The sequence below is a fragment of the Knufia obscura genome, assembly GCF_036327395.1.
Source record: "Knufia obscura strain CCFEE 5817 isolate CBS 148926 chromosome Unknown scaffold_12, whole genome shotgun sequence".
Lineage (NCBI taxonomy): Eukaryota > Fungi > Ascomycota > Eurotiomycetes > Chaetothyriales > Trichomeriaceae > Knufia > Knufia obscura.
The window spans coordinates 38,418-63,965 of record NW_027042698.1 but is presented as its reverse complement, the minus strand read 5'-3'; the positions used below and the strand labels follow the sequence as shown (position 1 = coordinate 63,965).

Here is a 25,548-nt window from a genome sequence, read left to right as displayed (position 1 = left end):
CCTGAAAGCTATATTCACGGTTCACCCCGCAAGCAAGGGTGAGCGTAGCATGGGAAAACCGAGACTTATCATCATTATCAGGCATGCTCAGTCGGAAGGTAACAAGGACAAAGCTATCCACCAGAACACACCCGACCACAAAGTAGCCCTGACGCCGGAAGGGCAAGAGCAAGCCAGACAAGCAGGCGAAAAGTTGAGGTCGCTTCTGCGTGAGGATGATTCGCTGCATTTCTTCATTTCTCCTTACAAGAGGACAAGGCAGACCACCGAAGGTATTTTAACGACATTGTGCTCGAACGACCCTGTGCCATCGCCCTTCCAGAGGCATCACATCAAAGTTTACGAAGAGCCAAGGATCCGAGAACAAGACTTCGGCAACTACCAACCCGGTGGGGATGAGGTCGAAAGATTATGGCGCGAGCGGGCTTCTTACGGTCATTTCTTCTACCGCATACCCAACGGTGAAAGTGGTGCCGATGTCTACGATCGTGTTTCGTCTTTCAATGGTTCGTTATGGAGAAGATTCAACGAGGACCAGATGGCTAGCGTTGCGGTCATTGTCACCCATGGACTCTGTAGTAGAGTGTTCTTGATGGCATGGTACCACTACAGTGTCGAGTTCTTCGAAGATCTGCGAAACATCAATCATTGCGAATTTCTGGTCATGAAGCTGGCAAAGAATGGCAAATACGTCCTGCAGAATCAACTCCGACGGTGGACGGACCTCAAAAGAGAGCGAGCCGCACAGCGACGAAGCATATCCGCACAATCACCACCACACATTCCTGTTCACAGATGGGCCGCCGCCCACAAACCACCTAATGCGATGCAGGAGCCGCCGAGGCTGACATTGCCACAACGGCAGAACACTGCGGATCTTTTCAAGGATGATGACGAAGCAACAGACAAGCACAATCTACCACATTCCTCCTTGAGGCATGAAACGCAGCAACCGCAGCAACCACCTGTTATATCTCCCACCGAATACAAGCAACGTGAATCTGAGCATCAAGTCAGTTCAAAGAACGAGGGTTTATTGACTGCAAGTCTTCAACAGTTAGCTCTTTCTCCGTCAAAGACGCGTGCTGGTACCAAATCATATCTGGGTCGAGACGGCGGAGGCTCCAGATCTGGCGCAGCTTCACCGTTTGAGATGTCAGATGAGGAGTATTTCGAGGATTCAAGTACACCTGCAACAGTCGTGGAGACAAGCGCGGAGGAGTCAGGTAGCAAAAGCATCCCACGATCCCAACCATCATCCCTTGCCAGAGCCCTTCGTGGTGAGCTTGCAGACGAGCCTGATAGAGTCATGGCAGACGCACTCGGAGATCATAGTGAGCCCGAGGTAGAGCAAGCAGATGAGGAGATGGGTACGAAGAACAGGGAGCGGCGGGAGATGGCACGTATCGTGGCAGAGGAAGTCAGAGAGAGGACGCACCGAGGAGATGTGTATTAGTACGACTTTATGTAGACGCTGAAGAACCAAGCGTAAACCTGGCATGAACTAGAGAGTCAGTATCAACGTTGCATGCATGCCTGAAAGACACACGCCTCCTAAACTCCAAGTTGAGCAGCTCAGCGAGCCTGTCTTCACGCGGAACATCCAGCTGGCCGCTTGGATCGATCTTGGGGGGGCACGCCAGTGTCCTAAAAAGAGCGAGACCAGAGAAGACATTCATCCATATCTGGAGGTCGGTTCCTGACTCCACAGACATCTATGAAATTCCGTTCTCGTGCCCGGGGAGTACGCCAGTCCTTACTACCTGCACGTACACCTGCCAACATTGAATTTTCAAACAGAGCCTGTCAGGCACTGCAGTGATAAAAGGGGGAGTAGAGACCCTGCTACTGCTTGCTTAGTCATCACCTTTCGCCCCTGTAGATCAGGCCTGCGGGTGAGCCGTGGCGGGCACCAGCGGGGAACTTTGTCGAACATTTTCGGCGACTGAACTTTTGGCATTGCGCAAGGGCAGCCCTCTGAGTCACGCTACAACATATATCTGACCTCCGAAAGTGCTTCGAGGTCGCTTGTGGCAGCGCAATCATGGCTGTCAATTTCCCTGGCGAGGAGGCTACCACTCTCAAGCACTGGAGAGAAATTGACGCATTCCAGACACAACTGAAACTCTCAGAAGGCAAGAAACCATACACATTCTACGATGGACCACCCTTCGCTACAGGTCTGCCTCACTACGGCCATTTGCTGGCTTCCACTATCAAGGACATTATCCCCAGATATTGGTCTATGAAGGGTCACCATGTACAGAGAAGATTTGGCTGGGACACCCACGGCCTCCCCATCGAGTACGAAATCGATAAGAAGTATGGCACGTCGGCGCAAGACTATGTGAAGCAGCACGGCATCGAGAAGTACAATGCTGAGTGCAAGGCTATTGTCATGACATATGCTCAAGAGTGGAGGGAGACCATTGACCGGCTGGGCAGGTGGATCGACTTCGATAATGACTACAAGACGATGGATACGACGTTCATGGAGTCGGTGTGGTGGGTGTTCAAGCAGTTGTTCGACAAGGGCTTGGTCTACCGAAGCTATCGGGTTGTGCCTTTCTCGACCGCGTTGGGGACCCCACTCAGTCAGCATGAGGCGTCGCAAAACTACAAGGAGGTCCAAGATCCCGCAGTCATCGTATCTTTTCCCATGCTAGACGACAAATCAACAAGTCTGTTAGCATGGACGACCACACCCTGGACCCTCCCTTCGAACACCGCATTAGCTGTACATCCAGACTTCGAGTATATCAAGATCAAAGATGAGGTTTCGGGCAACCAATACATATTACAAGCAGATCTGCTGAAGACGTTGTACAAAGACCCGAAGAAAGCTAAGTTTCAGATCCTGCAGAAGCTGAGAGGTAAGGATATGGAAGGCTGGAAATACGAACCTCTTTTCCCATACTTCTACGAAAGCTTCAAAGACCGCGCTTTCAAAGTGCTGCTGGCCACCTATGTTACGAAAGACGACGGTGTCGGTATCGTCCACCAGGCTCCTTCTTTCGGTGAGGACGATTTCAACGTTGGTAAGAAATACGGGACTTTTACGACCGAGCTACCACCGCCAAATCCAGTTGACAGCCAGGGAAAATTCACTAGCGAGGTCTCCGATTTCGCTGGTATGCATGTGAAGGAGGCGGACAAACATATCATCAAGCATTTGAAAGGTACAGGAAGGCTTGTCAAGGACGGCCAAATCACTCATAACTATCCATTCTGCTGGCGGTCAGATACACCTCTAATCTACAGAGGTATCCCGGCTTGGTACATCAACATCACTGGCAACGAGAAGAACGAGAGTATCATCCCACTTATGCTCGAGGGTATCGAAAAGTCACATTGGGTGCCGGACTTCGTCAAGACCAAGCGCTTTGCAGACTGGATCAAGAACGCAAGAGATTGGAATGTGTCTAGGAATAGATACTGGGGTACTCCTATGCCTCTATGGTGCAGTGAGGACTTCGACGAAATAGTGGCCGTTGGCAGTGTTGAGGAGCTCAAAAAGCTTAGCGGCTACAAAGGCGAGATCAATGACCTGCACCGAGACAAGATCGACGACATCATCATACGTGGCAAAGATGGCAAGCCTCTGAAACGTATTGAAGAGGTTTTTGACTGTTGGTTCGAGTCTGGCGCAATGCCATATGCCGCTATCCACTACCCCTTCGAGAACAAGGAGTACTTTGACAAAACATTCCCGGGTGACTTTATTGCCGAAGGTCTTGATCAGACAAGAGGTTGGTTCTACACGTTGGTCGTTCTTGGTGTACACTTGAAAGGAATACTGCCCATGAGGAATGTTATTGTCAATGGTATCGTCCAAGCATCGGATGGCAAGAAGATGTCGAAACGTCTGAAGAACTATCCGGATCCCGTCGAAGTCATCGACAAGTACGGTGCTGATGCTCTGCGGTTATACATGATCAACTCTCCTGTTGTCAAGGGTGAAGAACTTCGTTTCAAGGAGGCGGGTGTCAAGGAGATCGTGTCGAAAGTCCTCTTACCACTCTATAACAGCTACAACTTCTTCAAGGACCAGGTCAACCTACTTCAAAAATTCGAAAAAGTTGAGTACTGCTTCGATCCGAAAGCAGAAACCACAAATACAAATGTCATGGATAGATGGATATTAGCATCAACGCAAACACTTCTCGAATATGTCAACAAAGAGATGGCAGCATACAGATTATACACTGTCGTACCTGGTCTGCTGGAGCTACTAGAAGACACCACGAATTGGTACATCAAGTTCAACCGAAAGCGCTTCAAGGGCGAGCTCGGCAAGGACGATGCCATCCATGCTCTGAATACCCTCTTCGAAGTTCTATTCACACTGGTCAGAGCACTTGCTCCCTTCACGCCATTCATCACCGACATGATCTACCAGAAATTATTACCTTTCATTCCCAAGTCATTACACGGCGAAGACATGAGAAGCGTACATTTCCTGCCGTTCCCAGAAGTCCGATCAGAACTGAAGGATCCGGTCGTAGAAAGAAGAATCTCACGCATGCGGAGCGTCATTGAGTTGGTACGACAATCTCGAGAACGGAGGACAGTGTCATTGCGCACGCCACTGAAAACTTTGGTCGTCATACATAATGACCAAGAGTATCTTGACGACATTAAGTCTCTTGAGGGCTACATCACAGAAGAGCTTAACATCCGCGACATGGTACTCAGCAGCGACGAGAGCAAGTACAACGTACAATATAGCGTGGCACTAAACTTCCAGAAAGTGGGCAAGAAGCTAAGAGGCGATGCGAAGAAGGTTCAAAAGGCTCTCCTTGAGCTCGGATCCTCTGATTGCAAGGACTACCTCAGCACTGGCAAGATCGAAGTTGCAGGTGTGACGCTAGAGGAGGGTGATCTCATCGTCAAGAGAGGACTGCCACAAGGCAAAGAATCAGAGACGCAAGAGACGAACAGCGACAATGAAGTGCTCACGATTCTTGACGTTGCTGTGTATCCGGAGCTGGCGCAGGAGGGTCTAGCTAGAGAGATCATTGCCCGCGTTCAGCAGCTGCGGAAGAAGGCGGGATTGAAGACAACGGATGATGTGAAGATGGAATATAGAGTCAAGACGGATCCACAAAGTGTTGGTCTAGAATCGTGCTTTGAGCAGCAGAGTGGTTTCATTGAGAAAGCTCTGAGACGGCCGGTTGACAAGCATGTTGTGACTGAAGTCGAGCCTGTGCAGAACGGGGTAAAGGAAGACCTCATTGTTGAGGAAGACCAGGAGGTGCAAGATGCGACATTCTTGCTGAGGCTTGTGAGGTTATAGTCGAGACGATGAGAACGATGGATACGATTGCACAATAGAACACGATACCCAAAGGCATGAAGAGTTGAGGAGACATGGCGGATGTTGAGATAGTTGTTGCGCTTAGCTACTGCAATGCAGTCCGGCTGTGGTTGAATGCATGATAGAGGACTACCTCTTCTTCGCGGCTTTCTAGACAGGGCATTAGCGTTAGACAGAAAAGAGGTAGGAGTCACAAACCAGGTAGCAATCCTTCAAAGCCATAAACTCCTTCTTGCACATATCTTGATGCACCGACTGGTAATCTGCCACAATGCACTTGCCATAATGTGCTGCCTATAGTCATTTCAGCTATGTGCCCTGACCACTCTTCTAACGTGAACTTACCTCAGGACCACATTTGCCCACGGCTTCGGCGAGTTTCTCGATAGGTCGAGCGCGACCTGCTAGAGTAGGCATCGTTGCAGTGAATGTCCCTATTTCGACATGCTTGATGAAGTGCTTTCCAGACGCAGATTCCTGATAGCAGTACCACTTCTTCGATGTCCTCAAGACATTCACAGTTCAAGCTCTATGATTCGTGCTGTTCAGATGTGGATAATTCATAAGCAAACATAGCAAACTTCGCGTATGACCTCTTGTTACGTCATTCGCGGTTGACATCATCGTGGGCTGCTGTACTTTTGTCACATTATTCACGGCTCATCCTAGCGTTGCCGTACATAAGTCATTGCTTGTTCTACTTGGCTCGCAGAAGCTTCGAACTAGACACTCTTAATACTCAAGCAAATCAACCGTATCCCCATTCAGGAGTATCGTGATCTGAGAAACCTCCGGAATACAACTACATAAGCACGCACGCACGCACTACCCTCACATCTCACAGCTCACTACCCAGGCACAATCAGACACCACAATGTCCTCCTCCTCCCACTCAACCTCAATCCTCAACACCTCCATCAAACAATCCGCCCCAACAGAAACCACATCCACCGGCGGCACCTCCACTGTCACATCCGACGGCAGCATCGTGCAGTCCTCCGATCCGACCACAGACCCGGATGCCTCCATCACCCAGAAATTAAAAGGTGATATCGCAGGGGCGGCGAAGGGGACAATGGGGTCGTTGCAGGCCGCGACTGGTGCGGCGGTGAGGAATGAGGGGATGGAGAAGAAGGGGCTGGAGAAGATGCAGGGGGAGGATGAGAGGTTGGGGGCAAAGAGGGGGGTTATGCCTGTGGGAACGGGGCGGAGGGAGGGGAGGGAGGATGCCTGAGTGCGTGAGTTCTGGGAAGGGGCTGTGGTTTGGTCGAATGTAAGAGAATGTTTCGCGAGAGCATCTTGGCGATGTCGACTGGGCGAGGAGATGTTTGTGACAGCACGGCACGGGCGGATGGTTTGGATTGAAATATGACTTTGATGAATTAACTTAGCGGCATGAACGGTCAATAGCAACGAGATGGATATTCGCTGTACACTGTATGAACTCGAATTTGCATTATTCAAAAACAATCCCCAGTCTCTTGCCTTTATGCTAAAAAGGTGGCAGCAAGATCTATCCGTTCGATGTTTCCTTCCTTCCTTCATGGCGATCTCGCTTTAGACGTCGTAGACTCAACCTTGACCCGCCTTGAACGCTTTGTAGTCAAGATCGTGAAATCATCTCATTGTACACCTAGCGATATGATACAATTATGGTACAGCTTCTCACCCCTTCCGTCCCCTATCCCTCCCTCAATCTCACCACACCACCCTCACCCAAACGCCTTCAAAAACAACCACATCCCCGCACTACTAATCAACGGAATCGTCAAATTATCATCCCAACTAAACACATCCACAAACTCGCTAAAACTCGCAATCAACCCCGTACTCACACTCATCACCGCCACCGCCGCCGTCCCACGTATCGTACCCGCCTCCTCACTCCAGCCCAGCAGCCCTCTAACATAAGTAGGCAAGGAAAGCACACCCCTGAACATGAACCCCTCCGCCGGATCATCGACGAACGGGCCCGTCCGCGGCGCAAGCCAGCCCCAGAAGAACCACGCCGCGAAGATCCCCGTTGCCATTGCGGCCAATGAACCAGCCAGTGACTTCCCCCGTCGCAGACGGATCGTGTACCGCCCGTAGAGCCGGCCAAATGTAGACGCAGCCGTATCGCACCAGCTAAGGAGGAGTATACTCATCACACCAATATCCTTAGGGTAGAACCGGAGCGCAATGTACGTCCCCAACAAATACCAGATTACACCATTATACCCGTCAACTTCTGTTTCGCGCATGAGCGCGCCGAGACACCGGACGTAGAAGCGGTTGAAGGAGGCGTAGCGGTGGCGGAGGAGGTCGACAGAGGCGATCGGAACGAGGAGGCCGATCAGCCAGGGTGTTATTGCGCCTTTTTGCAGGCCGCAGCGGTAGAATTGGAGGGTGAGGAAGCCGATGCTGACGTGGAGGGCTTTGCGGGGGATCTCGTGTTTGTGGATTAGGTTGCGGTAGTGCCGGTGGAGGGGGATTAGGCCGAGGGGGGAGGGGGAGCGGGAGAATTCGCGCCAGGATTTTTTGATTTGGCTGTAGGGGGAGAGGTGGCCGTTGGATTGGGGTGGGACGGCGTTGCCGTTTAGGTTGTTGTTGTTGGTGCCGTTTGTGTATTTTGTGGGGAGGGGCTCGGATTTTTTGATTATGTTTGAGGGGGTGCGGGTTGTGAGGCCGGACATGCGTCTGCGTGGTTTAGTGGTTCCGTTTCCGTTTGTGAGGGGGTTGTCGGCGGGTGTGAGGATTGGACTGCGGGAGCGGGTTCGGGCGCGTTTGTTGAGGGAGGAGTCGGAGGCTTCATCACTGGAATCTTTGTGTTTTTCTTCGTGGATTGTGTCCGGTTGGGGAGATTTTGTGCGAGATCGCTTTGCTGCTGAGCGGGTGAAGTAACCGTCTGTTTGTTCGGAGGTTTCGGATGGGGTGGGTGAGGGTGATATCACGCGCGGCGTTGAGGGGATAGGGTAGGAGTCTGACATTGTCTTTGGCGCAGCGCTAGACGCGTGAGCCGTGCAAGTCGTGCGAGCCGTGCGAGAGTGGTTTAGGTGGAGGTGGAGGTGAAGGTATGGATAATGTTATATGTGTACCTAGCACATGTTCGTCTGAGGCATCACTGCTCCGGACGATGCGGGATACTAGTATGCTTCGGAACTGATGCCAGAATGTGTAGAAGCGATCAGACGCGAGAAGACATGAGTTGTTGACTGCCGTCAGCGTGAATGTGCTCCAGACTTAACGATACTTGATATTTCTTGAATTCAGGAGGCTATCGTCATACCGATGCGTCAAGAAGTTGATTATTTTCCGACACGTTGGCAAACGCGATACGAAAGGTGCGATAGGCGGCAGCGATGGAAGTGCTGACAGGGATCGTTGCAGGCTTGCTCGGTCAGCAGGTCAGGCCAATGATCGCCTATCATTCACTCCAGTTCATGCCTGAGTAGCCGAAAGCCTAGCTGATCCGCCGCCAAGCTCCGAGCCGTTGGCCAGAATTTTGTGGCGGACATGTGCTCAGGCTGTCGCAGACAAAAGTCCTCAAAGCATTCATATCTCCAACAATAGATGCCACTACTGTTCATCTTAGACTGAGGCCAACCTACTCGAGATGGCGCCGGATAGAGGAACAGCGCCCGCGAAGTCGTCTTCAAGAGCATGGGATGCGCTTACACCTCCATTGTCGCAATGGATCCTCGATGCGACAGCGGCCATGAACTTTTCGAAGATGACTCCCGTACAAGCCTCAACAATTCCTCTCTTTATGGCGCACAAGGATGTGGTGGTAGAGGCTGTCACTGGAAGTGGAAAGACTTTGGCATTTCTCCTTCCTCTTGTCGAACGCATATTGCGGCAGGAAGAAGCCACGAAAAAGCATCATGTTGCAGCCATAGTCATTTCTCCTACCAGGGAACTCGCCACTCAAATACACAATGTTCTTACAACTTTGTTGGCATTCCATGGACCGTCTGCTTCTGCACTACGTTCGCTGAAAAGACTCTTGGTCGACGCAGAAGACGAAGAAAGCGCAATAGAAGAAGAACCAGCAGAGGCCTTTCCTAAGAACACGCCAAAAGTTCTGCCACAGCTACTGCTGGGAGGCTCCAACGCAGCAGCACAAGATCTTAGCAGGTTTCTGAAGACGTCTCCCAATGTTCTGATTGGCACACCTGGCCGTCTGCTCGAGATCCTGTCCTCCCCTTACGTCCATGCTCCGCAATCTGCTTTCGAAGTGCTAGTGCTCGATGAAGCTGATAGATTGCTAGATCTTGGTTTCAAGGATGACCTCACCAAGATTCTGGCACTATTACCCAAGCAAAGGCGAACCGGCCTGTTCAGCGCCAGTGTCAGCGAGGCAGTCGACCAGATTATTCGAGTGGGTCTGAGAAACCCTGTCCGGATTGCTGTGAAGGTCAAGGGCACAAATGGAGTCCAAGACAAGAAAACACCTGCAAGTTTGAGGATGACCTATCTACTCACACCTGCCTCCCAAAAGCTGCCGGCGCTGAAAGAGCTACTACACAAACTCGAGCCTCGACCTCTGCGAACTATTGTCTATCTTTCCACTTGTGCAGCCGTGGACTATTTCCAGCATCTCTTGCCCTCAGTATTGCCCAGCGATATGATCTTGGTTCCTCTGCATGGCAAGCATCCCTCGAATGTGCGAGAGAAGAACTTTACAAGATTCGTCAATTCAGCCCCCCCAGCTGTGCTGTTAACGACTGACGTGGCAGCACGTGGTCTCGATGTCCCTTCAGTAGACCTGGTTGTCCAGATTGACCCTCCTTCCGATCCCAAGGTCTTCATACATCGTTGTGGCAGAGCAGGAAGAGCAGGGCGGAAAGGTTTGAGTGTCGTCTTCCTGCAGCCAGGTTGCGAAGAAGATTACATATCCTTCCTGGAAGTACGCAAAACGCCAATCGAGCTGCTGGACAATCCTCAAATTGACCTTGATACCGACCGTGCGGCTGCCCTCACGTCTCAATTCAGAAGCATTGCTCTCGAAGACAGGGCTTTGTACGACAAGGCACAGAAGGCTTTCGTGAGTTGGCTCAGAAGCTATAGCAAGCATCAGGCTTCCTCTATCTTCCGAGTATCCGACCTGGACTGGAACGATTTAGTCCAAGGATGGGCTCTGTTGAGGTTTCCGAAGATGCCTGAGGGAAAGAAAGTCGATCGTAAGCAGATTGAGGTACCAGACGTCGACTGGGACATTTTCGCGTACAAGGACAAGCAGCGCGAGAAACAGCGACAAGAGGCACTAAAGTCGGAGAGCATGGTGACAAGCAAACTCCCGGCACGTACAGACAAGAAGCGAGAGAGCACGACGGCCTGGAGCGAGAAGCTCGAGCAAAAGGCTACACGCGAGGTCAAGCGAACTAAGCGAGAAGCTAAGAGAGAATTCGAGAAAACCACTAAGATGAGCGATGCTGAGAAGGCTCGTCAAGTCGAGACTCAGCAAATGATCGCTCAGATACGCCAGCAACAGCTTCAAGCCAGTGGCAAGGACGACGAGTTCGAAGGTTTTGATTGAGGAGAGTCATGTGTGTGTCACCGAAAAGTATTCTCCAGCCGGCAATTGCCATCGAACAGCATACAAGAGCTTAAAGACGCTATTGGCGGCTTACGTGTACTGGTTCGGCTGTCGTAGTGGCGGCCTCCGCAGCAGTCCTCTTATCCGCCGGTCTTCGATGGTACGACGATGGTTTCACCTCCTTCTTAACCCAAGGCATACACCCACCAGCCGAGTTTCCGGCGCATTTGAAGGTGGTGACACCACAGCAGCAAGTGCTACACTCACTGCTATACTCACAAGCTTCAGTGGCAAGCTTAGAACCACCGCCGCATAGTGATCGTTTACCGAAGATATTCTCGGCTTGAGCGAGACTTTGAGGATTCGTGGAGGCTGTAGCCAAGATACCTGCGATTAATGTCAGTGGTCTACATCGACTGGCTGCACCGAAAAGATGCTATATACCCGAAAGGCCTGCTGTAAGGATGATGAGTGGCTTGGGGAAATGCATTTTTAGCGATATTGTCCGAGCCTTAGTCAGTACTCGCTGATACGCAGAGCCGATTGCGTATCACAGGCTGGTAGCTGGATGAATGGCTGTTGGATCTTTCACGACTGTGACATGGGCATGCAGTAGATGCTAAGGGTCAGAGTTGACAAGAGCGAGCATTTTCAAGCATGGGGAGTTCTCCAGGCACGGACCTCACAGGTAGTAACATCCTTTGTGAGGTAGCAGTAGTTTTGACGAGGACACGGAACGGCAAGTTGAAATGTTCTAGATGGATGGAAACAAAGAGAATTCTAGCAGCTGTTGGTACCTTGAAGTGCTCGACTCGTCGTCAGAGCAAGCATCAGCACTACGCATCTACCAATCTCTCGAACACCAGCATAGCACCTGAGCCTCGTGCTCGTGGTCATTGTAACTACCTATGGATGTTGTCGTTGGGCTTGACAACTTTTGCTAGCAAACCGGAGGCTTCATCTCAGGCGACGGTTCGCAAAGCAGCACCTGATGATGATATTGACTGTTAACCACATATCCCGCTGGATATCGATCATAATCACAGGACCACATACCGATATCGTCGTCACAAACGCTTGCATCGATATGACGTGCAAACTTTACCACACAGCTCATTACCCACTAAGCTACAAGCGAGTCTCCCGCAAATTCACAAAGGGGTCGATCCGCACACGCCGAGCCGAACGGGCACACACGCAGGAACCCGCTCAATCTCGGAGTGATGGGTGGGAACGATGCATTTCAACGGGCCGAAAGGGCTACTGTCGCCGGCTCTCTTGTCTCTACGCAAAGGTGTCAGAACATTGCTCAAAAGAACGTCTGGCTCAGACTCTATATCAAACACAATGCGATGTTTCAGCCTTTCATGGTCCTGAGGAGCGCGTATGCTTAGCATCGCAAGCAGTTTTGTCAACTGTTCCAGAATGGGGCCGCATCTCCTTCGCGTTCATGTCCTTGACTGCCAAGAACCCCGACCTCCTTAGTCATGCATGGATACAATTATCCGCCACGAAGCGAACACCAGGTATCGAAGAAACTGACGAGGTAGCCAGGCCCGGAACAGTTAGGCGCCACGGGCGTCCGCTGAGGTCTAGAGACGAGCGCGATCATGTCTTTCATGGCTTACCATTTAGAGCCTGGCTGCCCCGACAGTTTTTTCGACACCTGGTACGAATGTCAAGCGACCGGGGTACGGCACGTGGGCGGTTCCGTGTGGCACATCCTTGTACTCGGGAGCTTCGCGAGGACGACGCTTGTCCTCTTTGGAGGGAAGCAGATGCTGACTTTGTGAGGCAAGCGAAATTATTGAGCCTGAGGTAAACACGCCCATTTTCCACCGATATCGCACGAGATGAAGGTCCGGCGAAAAATCTTGCGGTGGTGGGCATCCTTGGGCGAAAAGTCGCGTGAATCGGCGGTTCAGCCCCAGCCTTTACTGGTGTTACTACTTGCTGCCGAGACACCTCTGACAGCTGCATGAACGGACCACACCACGATTCTGGCCATTCGACCTTGCGCTACCGTGCACTGCAGCTCATATTTCCATTAGTGACGGACTGCGCTCGGCGGCACTGTATTGGGGCTATGGACCGGTGTAAGGAGTATTGTTGTTAATGCAAACATGGCGAACATCTCAAAGAAGTTGGCCTCAATCCTTCGCCAGGACATGCTCTGCCAAAATAGGTCGTGGCGCCCGCTAACTTTCGACTTGAAACACGCTGTTGAGCAAATGCCTGGCGCATCCAGTCACTCCACATTCGAGGTCGCATTTTAGCGTATTTTTTTCTTTCGAGCTAACATGTTCATCTCGACTACTTCCTGCACGAGCCCCTCGTACATGCCTAACCAAGAGTGCATCCATATCGCTTCACCTCACTATCGATCATAGCCGATTTTGCAGCCTATGGCAGATCCTTGTGTTATCCGCGCAGGAACACTAAAGCAGATTAAGCGGCTACGAAGGTAGTGAATATCTGAAACGACTTCATTCTGTGCTCTCTGTCCCTGGCAGACATGCTATGCCCTTGTTCTGTGCCAGATCGAAATGACCCGACCATACTATAACTCGAGACAGGTAAGGATGTGAAGCCGCGGCGAGATGCGTTCGTCTTGCAAGAGAACGTGATTGAAAGTCGAACCTCCTCCTCATCGTGCCTTCTCTAGAATCCAGATCATGAGCCTTCCAAGATGAAGTTCATCTTTGGCGTCCTTGCGCTGGCTTTTGCCCGGGTCGCTCTTGCTCAGGACATATTGACCGTACTCAGAGAGCAGGATGGAGTTTCGCAGTTTACAGACTTACTATCTCAATACTTGGATCTCGTCGACTACCTCAATACTGGCGTTCATGTAAGTTTGTACGACCCAACCTCTGGCGCCTTTCGACTGACGTGTTCTCAGACATTGCTGGTACCTACAGATTCTGCGATCTCTCAAACGAAATCATCTATGCCCGATATCTTTGCTGACAACTCGAGCACCCGCGCTTTGGTCGAATACCACATTTTGAAGGACACACATCCGACGGCGACATTCTCGAACGCTTCCCAGCTGGTGCCTACTCTTCTGACAAACGCGACCTACACGAATGTCACTGGAGGTCAACGAGTGGAGCTACTTGAGAAAGATGGACAAGCAACATTGATATCCGCTGTAAAAGCAGAATCCAAGGTTTCTCATGGAGATGTACTTTACGTTGGTGGGCTCGTCCACATCATCGACTCAATGCTACAAATTCCGTTATCATTCCCGAGCACGATCACAAAGGCCAACCTGACCTACCTCGTGGCCTTGCTCAAGAAAGGCAATTGGCTTACTCCAACAAGCATAGCATACAAGCTGGCAGTCGAGACACCAGATCTGACCATCCTCGGACCAAACGACGAAAAGTATGGTGCAGACTTCACCGGCTGGGATGGTCTCACACAAGATCAACTCGATCACATCTTCGTCTATCATGCGTTGCCGGAGGTGGTGTACTCCACAGACATGAAGAACAGTTCGCAATTTCAGACTCTAGCCAACATCACTGTTACCGCACGCAGCTATGGCGGCATTTCGCCAGAATCTGCCCTTTTCTTCAACGATGCCCACTTGACAGGATCTAACTACATTACTTCGAACGGCGTCTTTCAAGTTATTGACAGGCCCCTTGACCCTACCGATTCAACAGCCACACCGAGCACAACCGAGATCAACGAGATATTAGGCTTGCCTACTAAAGCATCGAGTAAAGGCATAACGACAGCCGCAATTGTTGGCATTGTCATCGGTATCATTGCCATAATTGTCGCTCTAGGCCTTGGGCTAGCACTACGTACGCGCGTACGAAGGAAGAGGCAGCAAAGAGATTCTATGCTTGGCGCCACGGTATCAAGCTCGACTTATCGGCAGATGCCGCCCAATTATCACGAGGCAATGAATGACAATCAACGACCAACGCAAAGATCCTCGATACATCCGGGCAGAATCAACGCTGAACTCCCAGCGCGACCAACGTCCGTAGCCAGAAGCATAGCATCGATACGTGGTGCACTTTGGCCAAGCAGGCCGCCACAACACAACATCGTCGAGCTCGATGCGAAGGACTACCATGTTCATGTGAGCGAGCTCGGCAGTGACGGGACCAATAGTACACAGAACAGGTCGGCGCACGATGGCAGTACCGCTGGTGCTAGGTCAGACACTGGTGCCGCTCCCGCTCGACCACCACGAACACCACCGGAACTCGATGGAGTACAAAGGAGTCAGAGAGGCAGCCCCGGCTCTCGCAGTCATGTCTCGATCACATTTCACGGTGACAGACCGAGGCATATTGGGTTTCAAGCTCAATATTGATCCACTTACAGCTATGCACGCCATGAGCTCGCCACCGTTCCATGACTCTAGTAACGAATCTTCTTTCTGCTATGACAGATACCATCAAGACTACACCATATCATTCCCTGTACGACTAAGCGATTTTGAGTGAGATGTGTTTAAAACTTTAATATAGCGGAACACGTCGTGGCTGGGCAAAATTCGGGATTTACGATTGGCATTTGCCTTCTTACAATCACGAATCGTGGTTAATTCAATCAATTACGGCTTCCACTGTCCCTTCGTCCTTCAGAATTGCTCGTTTCCCTTCCTCATGACCTGCTCTTCCAGCGCTCATCATAGAATACAGCGTGGAGGCAGACCAACAACAGTCTCTCGCAGGTCCTGCAACCACAGCACGATCTCGAGTACAAGAGATCACGCTACACACTCTTGCCGCAAAGCAGAACACCAAAAGCGCAGCAACCCTCCAGTGATACATTATGTACGAGATGGGATTGCCTCTGCGATAGAGAGTACCACTCGTACCCGCCTCCGATTGCACGGTACTTGCGAAGAACCCTCGGCTTGCGCACACGTGGTCTTGCATGGTTACACTCGACCACTGCAAGAGGCGACACCGAGACACAAAACTCGGACCGTCGACACGAGCACGGCGTGAATGCTTCGAATGGAGCCATCGTATTGATACTGAACAATGGCAAATTGACGGACCCAACACCGCTCTGGCGCTTAGCTTCATGATAGTATCAGTTCAAGATCTGATTAGGAGTCAACCCTGATTGTATATAATATAGCTTCATGACCACGCTGTTTGACTCCCACTCACCTGGGCGACGTTCACACTGACACATGGCCAGCAGATCACATACACGGGGGGAGAACGGCCAACGATCTTCCCGTCTAGTATTCACCCTTAACCCACAGAGGCAAAAGGCGATCGACACAAAGCTAATGGGTAAACGTGACGACCGAACGTGACGACCATTGCGAACTCGCTGGCTTTCTCCGGGCCCTTCGATTGCGCAGCTATGCCTCTCCTGGTTTGCTTCCTAGCAAACGCCAACACCAAAAACGCAGAGGTGCAGGAGACGCAGGGCTACATTAGGAACCCCTACAGTACATAAGCCTACTGGCGACCACGCATTCGATCGCACGCGATGCTTCGACGTCCTCGAAAAGCATTTAAGAATCGGCGGCTGTACAGCACGTCACAGAGTCAGAGTCGATCTACTGTCGGACTGAGCCAGGACTGGAAGTAAGCAACAAGGACCGAGGAGGACCTACTGGATGGGCCGAAGCATGATGTCCATCGATGACTCGATGAGATGGACAGCTAGGAGAAGGCACGGGAAGGCACAGACATGACACATCTGGCAATGGACATATTTGAGTCGCGAATTTGTCTGGCCTGCTGCCTTGTTTACTCATCTTAGTTGCTTCTCTCTCTATCGTAGCATTGTCCGAGCGGTGTATGAACCGCCGACCCGCTGCTTTGTCACAGTAGCTAGTAAGTATCCTGTTTGCCGCTGTCGATTTGGTGTTTGATGATTCGAAATAAAGTCTCAACATCTATAGTAGTCGTCTCAATCTGGTCGAACCCAAGCTGACTCGAATATTCATTCTTCGAGTGCCCCTCTGTTCTTGAATTAGCAGTTGATAGTCAGGTAACAGAACAACTTTGCTCTTTCGGCATTCCGGAATTCTTGAAGCGTTTGGCATGAAGTGAAATCTCTGCACCGTGGCAGAGCAATGGAAATACATGTCGCGCAGGTTCTGGCCTTCTCGTGTGAGCAAATGCTGTGGATAGTATCTTGAGCGGTGAGATGGAAGTATTGGAGATCGTTCAGCTCTTCGTCGGAAGGTGAATGCCCTTAAGCTTCTCGTCGCAGGCAAACGACGGGTATCCAGAAGGAATGGATCAACTGTGAAAAGGTTACCGTGCGTTGTGTGCATGTTGCGCTCGAACATGGAAGAATGGTATCGTACTAAATGTCTAAGGAGCGGGATCAGGGTCGTCAGAAATGCTCAGAAGTCCGAAGTTATGCTTCAGGCAGTTGGGGACGATCATAGATATGTCCCAGTAGATCGATCGGGGGAATAAGGTGCAAGTCCTGTAATTTAGCGATACCTGCAATTCAGTCAATGTGGTAGTGGGAATGGTCAATGACAGAAGATCTGAAATGCGTATTGTGTCTCGTGCAGCGTGTACTCTCATGGTACTAGACTATTCATCCAGCATGGCATTGTTAGTGGCATTGACTTCTCTATGTACACCGTCTATCCATTTCGAAACAGACTGGCTAAGATGGTCAAGCGTGAGCCTCGTCTGCTTGCGAAAAGCTTTAGTGGGAGCTTCGCCATTGCGAGAGTTCGGACTCGGAGATCTCTCGGAGCTTGTTAACTTGAGCAGCCTTGCCAGTGATTGCGCCCTGCACCATCTGAGAAGCGTTAGCTGTATGTCCTAACAAGAGCATTTTCGACTTACCTCGACTCCTCTGCTGATTGGATTGCTTCGGGAGATGGCATAAGTAGCAGTCTTTGCCTTGATTCTGATAACACCGATTCTTGGGTCGTCTGGACCTCCGTCATGTGTTCCATCTCCTAGGTCTCCCAACCAAGTCTTCAGCTCTTGAGAATAGTACTTGTGGACTGTTTGCCTATCCGCATCGATTTCAGCATCACCAGATACTGATGCCCATTCACCAGTGGCATTGTAGAAGGACATGTTGATAGCAGGGTTTTTCTCAAGGTCATCGGTCTTGCCGGATTCTGTGTTGGTGTGGAAGATGAGGTCGATGCCACCGTTCTCCTGAATAATGTTAGTCCAGTAATATGTGTAATTGAGAATCTACTTACAGTTGCAGCCAGGGCCATGCATCTGGAAGCGAGCACACCAGAGCCAGCAGCGCTTGTGGTCATCATGCCGAACTTGCTCTTCGAGATGAAGGAAGTCAGGTCTTGGATCTTCTCTTCAACACCGGGCTCATCCTGGTTCTTTGCCTTGTATCTGTTACACGCGTTAGCCATAGTGGGATGAGGCGGAAGGCAGACCATACGGGTCGGCGGTCTTGTCGCCAGTATCTGCGTTCGAGTAAGACATCTTGCTTGAATATGTTCTTTGAAAGGTGATAGATCGAGGGTTTTGGTGTTGAGCAGATCTAACGTAGAGGGGTGCACGCTGAGAATATACTGCGGACACAGGAATGGTGGTACATGTATGAATTGTACTGCAATGACGTCGACCGCACGTTTTCGTCGCCGAAGAGCGGAATTGGGGAAGGAGCGAATGAGCATGCGGGGAGGCCACGCGAGACCATCGGATCAGTCCTTGCATGTTGTTGACCTGCATCTTGACGATCTGGTGCTGTAAATCTAGAGCTCGGGCAAGTGGCACAGCTTCGATATCTTCAGAATACCTCTTGGTCTTGGTAACTAATTGAGTTTGAGTCTTGAGATAGAATTAGAGACCTCATCGATCCATGCTTTGGAGGAGTGTCTAGGTTCGCGTTCTCTGTTTGACGCGTATTGACGTCATCATTCTGCTTGATTGCAAAGTCCAGCAGGTTCAAGTTGGGGGACAAGGCGGATGCAATCTCCTGGAGGCCTTACCGAGGGCTACCTCGATCTACATGTTCTGACCTCGGCGGCGTTGAGACTGCATCGTCGTATCAGGCTTAAACTGAGAGTGTTGCCGTCAGCCTTTCACCGTCTGCGGAGACGAGGTCATCGCTGTACAGGCTAGTGCGGACCACATCGGTCGGTCCTTACCATCAGCTTGCATGGTGCAATGGCTAAGCTGGCATTGCCAACGAGAGTCATGCCGTACCTGGTTCGCTTGCACCGAGGTAGCTCGTTGTAAGGCCCCGGCTGACGAGCACAGAGGTTTTGCTGCGACCAGTATGCTCATCAGCGTGAGGTCTGGTAGCCCACGGAGCGATTAAGGCACCTCTCCAGCCTAGGCGCGTAAAGTGCACAGAGTCTGTCCAAGGTAATGCTTTGAAAGAACAGATGCTGGCGGAGGTTGTGGGAAAGGTCATGAATACCAGGCGCCTCGCTTATGTGATCACCCCCAGTCGACCTTCCCACTCATCTTCTTGCTTAATGCCACCCTTGCGGCGCTTCTCGTTTCTCTTCCTTCTTTTCTCCTCCCTCTCCGCAGCTTCAACATCCTCTGCTTGCTTTATTCGAGCATTGATGTCAAGCTCGCCCAGTTTTCTCTCTTCCTCTTCTCGTTGTCGCTTCTTGGCTTTCAGCATCTCTATCCGGTCTCTGACATCCTGCAGAGTTGCCCTCTTCACTTCTCCTGACTGACCGGTAGCTATAAGATGCTGCTTCGAGTTCAGGTGCTCAATGTATTGCACATTGTCCTTGTAGGTCAAATCACAAGCCTCGCAATAGAAACCTGCACTTCGGCCTCGCTTTCCAATACCGGCCGAGGCAGGCACCATGGTCGTCTTTCCGACCATGCTCGCTACATCTAACCTCGCACCTCTCGCAGATGTCGCATCGAGCTCGGACATGTCGACATGTTTGTGCCACTTTTTGCCCTCGAGCTTTGCCTCGTACCGGGCTTTTCCTTCCTCTTTCCTCTTCCCTTCCACTGCCTTGGCTTTCGCAGCGTACTCTTCCTTGTCCCATTTTCTGCGGAAGTCAGTATCTGATGCTGCGGCTGTGCCGTATGCAGAGTCTCGTGCTGCCATCTTGGTTAAACGTCGCTAGAGGTCAAGCTAATGGCTCAAGCGCAAATAGTAGGTCGAATGGTTCGAAGGAATAGCTGGCACTCCGCGATCCAGTGATGTCCGTGCGATACCGCCTAAGAAGGGACGGCAGGAGAGTTGGCTGTTGGTTTTGAAACAGGTTGCACCTTCGTGGTTGCGCAAAATGCGCCTCAGGCACACGTTGTGCATGGGATTTCTTTTCCACGTTAGCGTGGCTGGTTTAGCGTGCCTAAATTGGTGGCTCGGGACCGGACCTGTGAAGTCATGCGGGGAGTCAGAAGAATAATGGCCGCAGTCTGGATAAACAATTTTGATGCTTGATGTACTGAATAAATTTGGCAGTAGATCCCAGGGTGAAACGCGGGCTAAGAACCTTGTAGGTGTTAGTCGGAGTTGCAAAATGGCACAGAAGGCACGACCCTTTGATTTGTCGAAATGCGCTCGACCAAATATCTTGAAGTTGCACCCGTATCGCTGTGCTCGTGAGTAGGTTGACTCACCAGCTTCCGCTCTGGACTCGCGCTGAGCTGAGCTGAGCTGACCGTGTGAAGCGACTACAAAGATGACGGCACGAATATCTTACTCGACGCCAACGAGAACGCATATGGCCCTGGCCTGGCACTCGACGGCAATGGCACTGCCGTGAATGGCCACACGAAGAACAACACAGACATTGACTTCCTCGGACTCAACAGATATCCCGATCCCCATCAGCATGATCTGAAAGAGAAGTTCTGCCGGCTGAGGAATACTCACGTTCACACAGATAAGACCTTGAAACCAGAAAATCTGTTCTGTGGTGTTGGTTCGGACGAAGCCATCGACGCCCTCCTACGGTGCTTCTGTGCGCCTGGCAAAGACAAGATCCTGACTTGTCCGCCCACCTATGGCATGTACGCGGTCAGCGCCGATGTCAATGACCTCGAGATAGTCTCTGTCCCTCTCAATGTCGACGACGGCTTTTCATTACAGCCAAAACAGATCTGTGAGAAGTTATCTCAAGATTCCTCGATCAAGATGGTGTATATATGTTCTCCTGGCAACCCGACTGCTAGTGTGATCAGTAAGAGCTCGATACAAGAGGTGTTGGAGCATCCAACATGGAATGGCATAGTCGTGGTGGACGAAGCATACATCGATTTCTCACCGGATGGCTCGAGTCTGGCTGAGTGGGTGCTAGAGTGGCCGAACCTGGTGGTAATGCAGACCCTGAGCAAAGCGTTTGGGCTGGCAGGCATCAGACTCGGAGTAGCTTTCAGTTCTCCCGACATTGCAGCTCTGCTTAACAACATGAAAGCTCCCTATAACATCTCTTCTCCCACTAGTGCCATTGCGAACGCAGCATTAGAAGAGCAGAATCTAAAAGTCATGAGAGACAACAGACAGAAAATCATTATGCAGAGGGAAAGGCTGCAGCTGGAACTACCGAAGATCGCGGGTATAGGACGTTTCCTTGGTGGGGCGGACTCGAACTTTCTGCTCGTTGAGATTCTAGACAAGCCCAAGGACCAAGGTGGTAAACCTGACAACCCGACAGCTCTTGAAGTGTATGAGACTATGGCTGGAATGAGAGGCGTGGTCGTGCGTTTCCGCGGAAAGGAGATGGGTTGTACAGGGTGCTTGCGAATTACTGTGGGAACGGAGAAGGAGGTCGACAGGTTCTTGCAAGAGATAAGGGATGTGTTGTACAGTATATATTCTAGAGGCAAGTCGCAGGTGCAGTCCAACGGCCAGGCATCGCAAAAGGAAGCAAATGAAGTGATTGCATGATAGGAGTAGATCAACAGACCCATGAAATAGATATCCAGCAACCTATTGGCGACTGGACGAAGATGCAGTGGCAGCAAACTTTAGGAATGAGAGTTGACCAGGGCTTCACAAGGATGGACACTGCACAGGCTCGGGCAGAGCCATAGCCTGTGGAGGCCAGCACTAAGCCAAAGATAGTCAAGGTCTAGGCCCCTCTTGCCTATCTTGAAGCCCACGGACACATGGTGCTCCTCCAGCTGGTTCCGCCTGCGGTCGCCTAAAAGAGGGTTTACTGGCGTGTTGACAGCACATCTCAGACACGATCGAATGAGCACAGCATCTAACAAGAGCTTGCCTGCCTACTACCTGCGTGAGGGTTAATTACATTGTGGTACGATCTTCACGGTCTGGAGAGAAGATTGACAAGCCAGCAGCAATACTGATGATCACTCCTTCATCAACATTGCGCGCACAACCCACCAAGCATCACGACTTGGCTGCCCAAAGCAGGGCATTGGCACTATTGATTGCGTTGCAGCGAGACCTCACTTCCTGCACTGTACTGCCTTGGACGAATAGCAAGTCTTGACCAAACGACTAATCAAAAGTGCTGCGGCAGTAGATGATTTCATCGCCTAGTTCTGCGACTACCACCAGTTGCCTTCCACAACAACCAAGTGCAACCTGCGAACTCACTTACTCCACGGTTCGCCATATTGCCTGGGCTAACACCTTGACTACCTGCACGACACAGACAAACACAAAGTTCTTCTATCCCAGCAGTCCTTCCTCGCCTATGCCCGACCCCTAGACGAGATCAAAATTAGTCCTACGCTCTAAGCCAACAAACACTTCTAGACGTCCTTTCTGCGCATCTATCTCTTCGAGTTGGACCATGACCGCTGTATGACGATGAAAATGGTGATTGGAGACAAGAGAAGCACTGCGATTGGAACAACTATAACTTGACCTCCCTGACAGGTCGTCTTACACTTCGAGTCGGCAAGGCGCAAGATGGTCAAGGCCGACTACAAGCGAGACTATTATGCAGAGTTGGATCTGCCGAACCATGCTGATTGCGACATCATCAAGAAGCGTTATCGTGAGCTAGGTATGGAGAAACAAGCCATTGAATGCATGTGGTGTACGTAGACAGCTGACCTTTGCTAGCCAAGCAATACCACCCTGACAGGAATCCTGGCAGAGAAGTCGATGTAGTGCCTAAGTTCCAGGCCATCCAAGCAGCACACGAGATATTAGGAGATCCCATACAGAAGGCGAAATACGACTTGGAGAGAGCCAAGCTGAACAGGTCTAGAGACATAGAATCACCAACCTTCAGGAAACCACCTCCGCCAAGAAGAACCGATTCAACCTACACGAACGGTGTCTACCCTCAACCTACTCCACAACCACCACCAAGGCGAGATGCAAGCACCAGCCGATATGCTCCCCAGAATGCTGCCCGCTCGCGACCCCAAGCTACAGCATCCTCCGGCGCAGATAAATTTGCTCAGTTTGCAAGAGCTGCTCCGTCTCAATGGGACCGTGCCAAGTTTGAGGAAGCACAAGCCAGAGCCGAAGGTCTGAGGGGCCTGAATGCTATGAGGCCCGGTCCTGTACCTCAGACTTCTCCTTTGCGACCGCGTCATCCCACTGCTCCAAGGAGCACAGGTGCAGATTCTTACTCTCCAGGAGCTGAACCTTCACCTGGGTTTCCAGGTCTGAACCGGACATCAAGTCAGCGGCGTGGCTTTGGCACTCATGCGGGTGCGGGTGACGAGCTACCATCTCGTTCAGCTTATGCACAATATCACCGCTCAGAACGAGATCGTCCACCAAGTGCTGGACTGTTTCCAAATGTCGATGCTCATGGACAGCAGAGATCACGCGATCCTGTAAGTCCTTTACGGCAGGCTCATTCTTTCCATTCTGACGATTTCACGCAGACACGGCCAGGTTTGAGCAGGGCTTCGAGTAAATACGCGTCGGCGGGTGGCGAGAGAACACAAGTCAACACTGCAAACATCGGCCGCTCAGCTAGTGTCAGAAATTCACCTCTAGACCCCAGTGAGGAGGAGAGAGGTCCTTTCGGCACCAGATCTGCAGCAGAGCAGAGGACACCAAGGCCGAGGCATAGAAGCCATAGTCCACAAGCAAGAAACGGCACAGCAACATTCCAATATGCTTCCGAGACCTCGAGCGACGAAGAAATAACGCCGCCGCTAGCACCACAAGATCGAAAGAAAGCGAATCTTCGGAGACCGGCCACTCATTCTGGCAATCGTGACGGGCCGGGCTTGACCGGTTATTTCCCAAGCACTAATTATACCCGCGTCGTCGACGACGGCAGTACTTATGACTATCCTGCGCCTGACACTAAGGCCACTCCAGTAAGAAAGCCATTCACAAACATGACATCGCCCATCGATGAGCATGATGCAAGCGCGAACGAGCCTTCAATCCATGCTCCTAGTCAGGACGAAGTACCTAAGCATCAGTACGAGTTCCCTTTCATATCTCATTCCCAAGCATCTCCAAACCGAACATGGCCCATGTGGGCGGTTCCATCAAGTGTCTGTCCGAAGACAAGAGGAGGCGGTGCGAGATTGTCGTCAATAGATGAACACCGCTCCCCTTCATGTTCCATGACTTCTCCTTCGCGTTGGCCGCTTCGAGGCAGTATAGACGCTAACATCTCTCCTAGTTCCAATCACTCTGACGATAACGCAAGCCAGGAACGTGCAAAGTTTCGGGCAGAGGAATGGCATGAGCACTTCGACAAGCACGCTGATGTCTTCAACCCTCCGGAGCCTACCGCTCGTGATCGCAAGTCGCCAAGCAAGAATTTCCGGTCAACACGTGCAGGTCCAGGTCGGACGTTCGCTCCGACTAAGGAGGGTTCACGTGATGCTATGAATGGTAACATGGATGCTAATATCGCAGCGGGCGTCAGGCATGTCGATCCAGGGGATACAAACACGAAAGCAGGTGCCTTCCAGACGGGAAAGCTGGCTCCCGATTTTGCACAGAAGGTAAATGCTTCGCGTCGTGGCTCGAAGCCATTGGCTATGGAAACGCCCGCATCCACGCCTGGTGCACCCGGCACTGAAACCGGAGATACTCAAGATGACCGTCCCACTACCGACGAGATGGATGTCGATTCACCTACTGCGCCAGACAGTGAGTCGTCGACTGGCTCTACCGTAAATGTCACGGTCGAAGAAGAACACTCTCCCATTTCTACAGGCTTCGATCCTGCGTCTCGTCAGCAGACACAACGTCATCACTCTGACCCTCGTCCCGGTGGCTTCAATCTCAATGACCTAAAAGAAGCGGGACCCTTTGTCCCATCAAACACGGGTCTCAAGGACCTCGGTGATCTTACTGACAACTTACCTTATCAATCCCGTCCCGCGGAAAATCTCGAAGCTCTTCATCACACGCCTTCGTCGACACTCCGAGATCTCAATCTACCTCGGGCACCCAAGGTTCCTCACTGTCCAGCCGATTACGAGCTAAATCAGGACAGCTGGCGCCTCTTCGGCGATGCGATGACAGCATATATGCACGACTGGACCAAGTTTAACGCCGCTATGATCGAGCATTTCAGGGCACGTCAAGAGGCAGTCACGCACGGTATGTATAGGAACTGGGTATGCGCTCAGGGTGATGGTGCAACGGCGGAAGACTTTGAAGCTAGCGGAGGGAATGATAAAGCTGGATATGCTACCTACATGACTTGGCTTGAAGACGACAAGAAGTGTAGAATGTGGTGGGATGTGGCATTTGAGGAGCATAGAGTTTGCTTGGAAGGGCTCGGGAGGGTGCGAAAGAAGATTAAGGAAATGAATACCAGGAAGGGATGAAAACGCTGGGTCAGACTCGAGCTATATTTTGTTGAAGCAAGCGTTGGTCTTCTCGA

The 25,548-nt window shown here is 51.3% G+C and overlaps 11 protein-coding genes across 11 annotated transcripts; 7 read left to right on the top strand and 4 right to left on the bottom strand.

The window, feature by feature from the left end:
- Window positions 1-49: 49 nt before the first annotated feature.
- On the top strand, window positions 50-1,456 carry PMZ80_008773 (uncharacterized protein; the record flags this gene model as incomplete). The annotated part of the gene is made up of 1 exon (XM_064877172.1): window positions 50-1,456. The coding sequence occupies one exon, from the start codon at window positions 50-52 to the stop codon at window positions 1,454-1,456; it is 1,407 nt and encodes a 468-aa protein (XP_064726674.1).
- A 588-nt stretch (window positions 1,457-2,044) lies between these two features.
- Window positions 2,045-5,296, top strand: ILS1 (isoleucine--tRNA ligase; the record flags this gene model as incomplete). Its single annotated transcript, XM_064877171.1, has 1 exon — window positions 2,045-5,296. The coding sequence occupies one exon, from the start codon at window positions 2,045-2,047 to the stop codon at window positions 5,294-5,296; it is 3,252 nt and encodes a 1,083-aa protein (XP_064726673.1).
- Window positions 5,297-5,446: 150 nt separating this feature from the next.
- On the bottom strand, window positions 5,447-5,734 carry PMZ80_008771 (uncharacterized protein; the record flags this gene model as incomplete). The annotated part of the gene is made up of 3 exons (XM_064877170.1): window positions 5,447-5,467; window positions 5,516-5,611; window positions 5,663-5,734. The coding sequence occupies 3 exons, from the start codon at window positions 5,732-5,734 to the stop codon at window positions 5,447-5,449; spliced, it is 189 nt and encodes a 62-aa protein (XP_064726672.1).
- A 457-nt stretch (window positions 5,735-6,191) lies between these two features.
- On the top strand, window positions 6,192-6,551 carry PMZ80_008770 (uncharacterized protein; the record flags this gene model as incomplete). Its single annotated transcript, XM_064877169.1, has 1 exon — window positions 6,192-6,551. The coding sequence occupies one exon, from the start codon at window positions 6,192-6,194 to the stop codon at window positions 6,549-6,551; it is 360 nt and encodes a 119-aa protein (XP_064726671.1).
- A 478-nt stretch (window positions 6,552-7,029) lies between these two features.
- Window positions 7,030-8,286, bottom strand: DGK1 (Diacylglycerol kinase; the record flags this gene model as incomplete). Its single annotated transcript, XM_064877168.1, has 1 exon — window positions 7,030-8,286. One exon carries the CDS (start codon window positions 8,284-8,286, stop codon window positions 7,030-7,032), a length of 1,257 nt encoding a protein of 418 aa, XP_064726670.1.
- A 626-nt stretch (window positions 8,287-8,912) lies between these two features.
- SPB4 (ATP-dependent rRNA helicase spb4) lies at window positions 8,913-10,835 on the top strand (the record flags this gene model as incomplete). Its single annotated transcript, XM_064877167.1, has 1 exon — window positions 8,913-10,835. One exon carries the CDS (start codon window positions 8,913-8,915, stop codon window positions 10,833-10,835), a length of 1,923 nt encoding a protein of 640 aa, XP_064726669.1.
- Window positions 10,836-13,524: 2,689 nt separating this feature from the next.
- On the top strand, window positions 13,525-15,171 carry PMZ80_008767 (uncharacterized protein; the record flags this gene model as incomplete). Its single annotated transcript, XM_064877166.1, has 1 exon — window positions 13,525-15,171. One exon carries the CDS (start codon window positions 13,525-13,527, stop codon window positions 15,169-15,171), a length of 1,647 nt encoding a protein of 548 aa, XP_064726668.1.
- Window positions 15,172-17,498: 2,327 nt separating this feature from the next.
- Window positions 17,499-18,256, bottom strand: BLI3 (BLI-3 blue-light-inducible Bli-3 protein; the record flags this gene model as incomplete). The annotated part of the gene is made up of 4 exons (XM_064877165.1): window positions 17,499-17,594; window positions 17,642-17,965; window positions 18,013-18,163; window positions 18,213-18,256. The coding sequence occupies 4 exons, from the start codon at window positions 18,254-18,256 to the stop codon at window positions 17,499-17,501; spliced, it is 615 nt and encodes a 204-aa protein (XP_064726667.1).
- Window positions 18,257-19,211: 955 nt separating this feature from the next.
- On the bottom strand, window positions 19,212-19,856 carry PMZ80_008765 (uncharacterized protein; the record flags this gene model as incomplete). The annotated part of the gene is made up of 1 exon (XM_064877164.1): window positions 19,212-19,856. One exon carries the CDS (start codon window positions 19,854-19,856, stop codon window positions 19,212-19,214), a length of 645 nt encoding a protein of 214 aa, XP_064726666.1.
- A 453-nt stretch (window positions 19,857-20,309) lies between these two features.
- HIS5 (histidinol-phosphate transaminase) lies at window positions 20,310-21,644 on the top strand (the record flags this gene model as incomplete). Its single annotated transcript, XM_064877163.1, has 2 exons — window positions 20,310-20,356; window positions 20,426-21,644. 2 exons carry the CDS (start codon window positions 20,310-20,312, stop codon window positions 21,642-21,644), a joined length of 1,266 nt encoding a protein of 421 aa, XP_064726665.1.
- Window positions 21,645-22,637: 993 nt separating this feature from the next.
- PMZ80_008763 (uncharacterized protein) lies at window positions 22,638-25,492 on the top strand (the record flags this gene model as incomplete). The annotated part of the gene is made up of 3 exons (XM_064877162.1): window positions 22,638-22,734; window positions 22,794-24,123; window positions 24,331-25,492. The coding sequence occupies 3 exons, from the start codon at window positions 22,638-22,640 to the stop codon at window positions 25,490-25,492; spliced, it is 2,589 nt and encodes an 862-aa protein (XP_064726664.1).
- Between the last annotated feature and the right edge of the window lie 56 nt (window positions 25,493-25,548).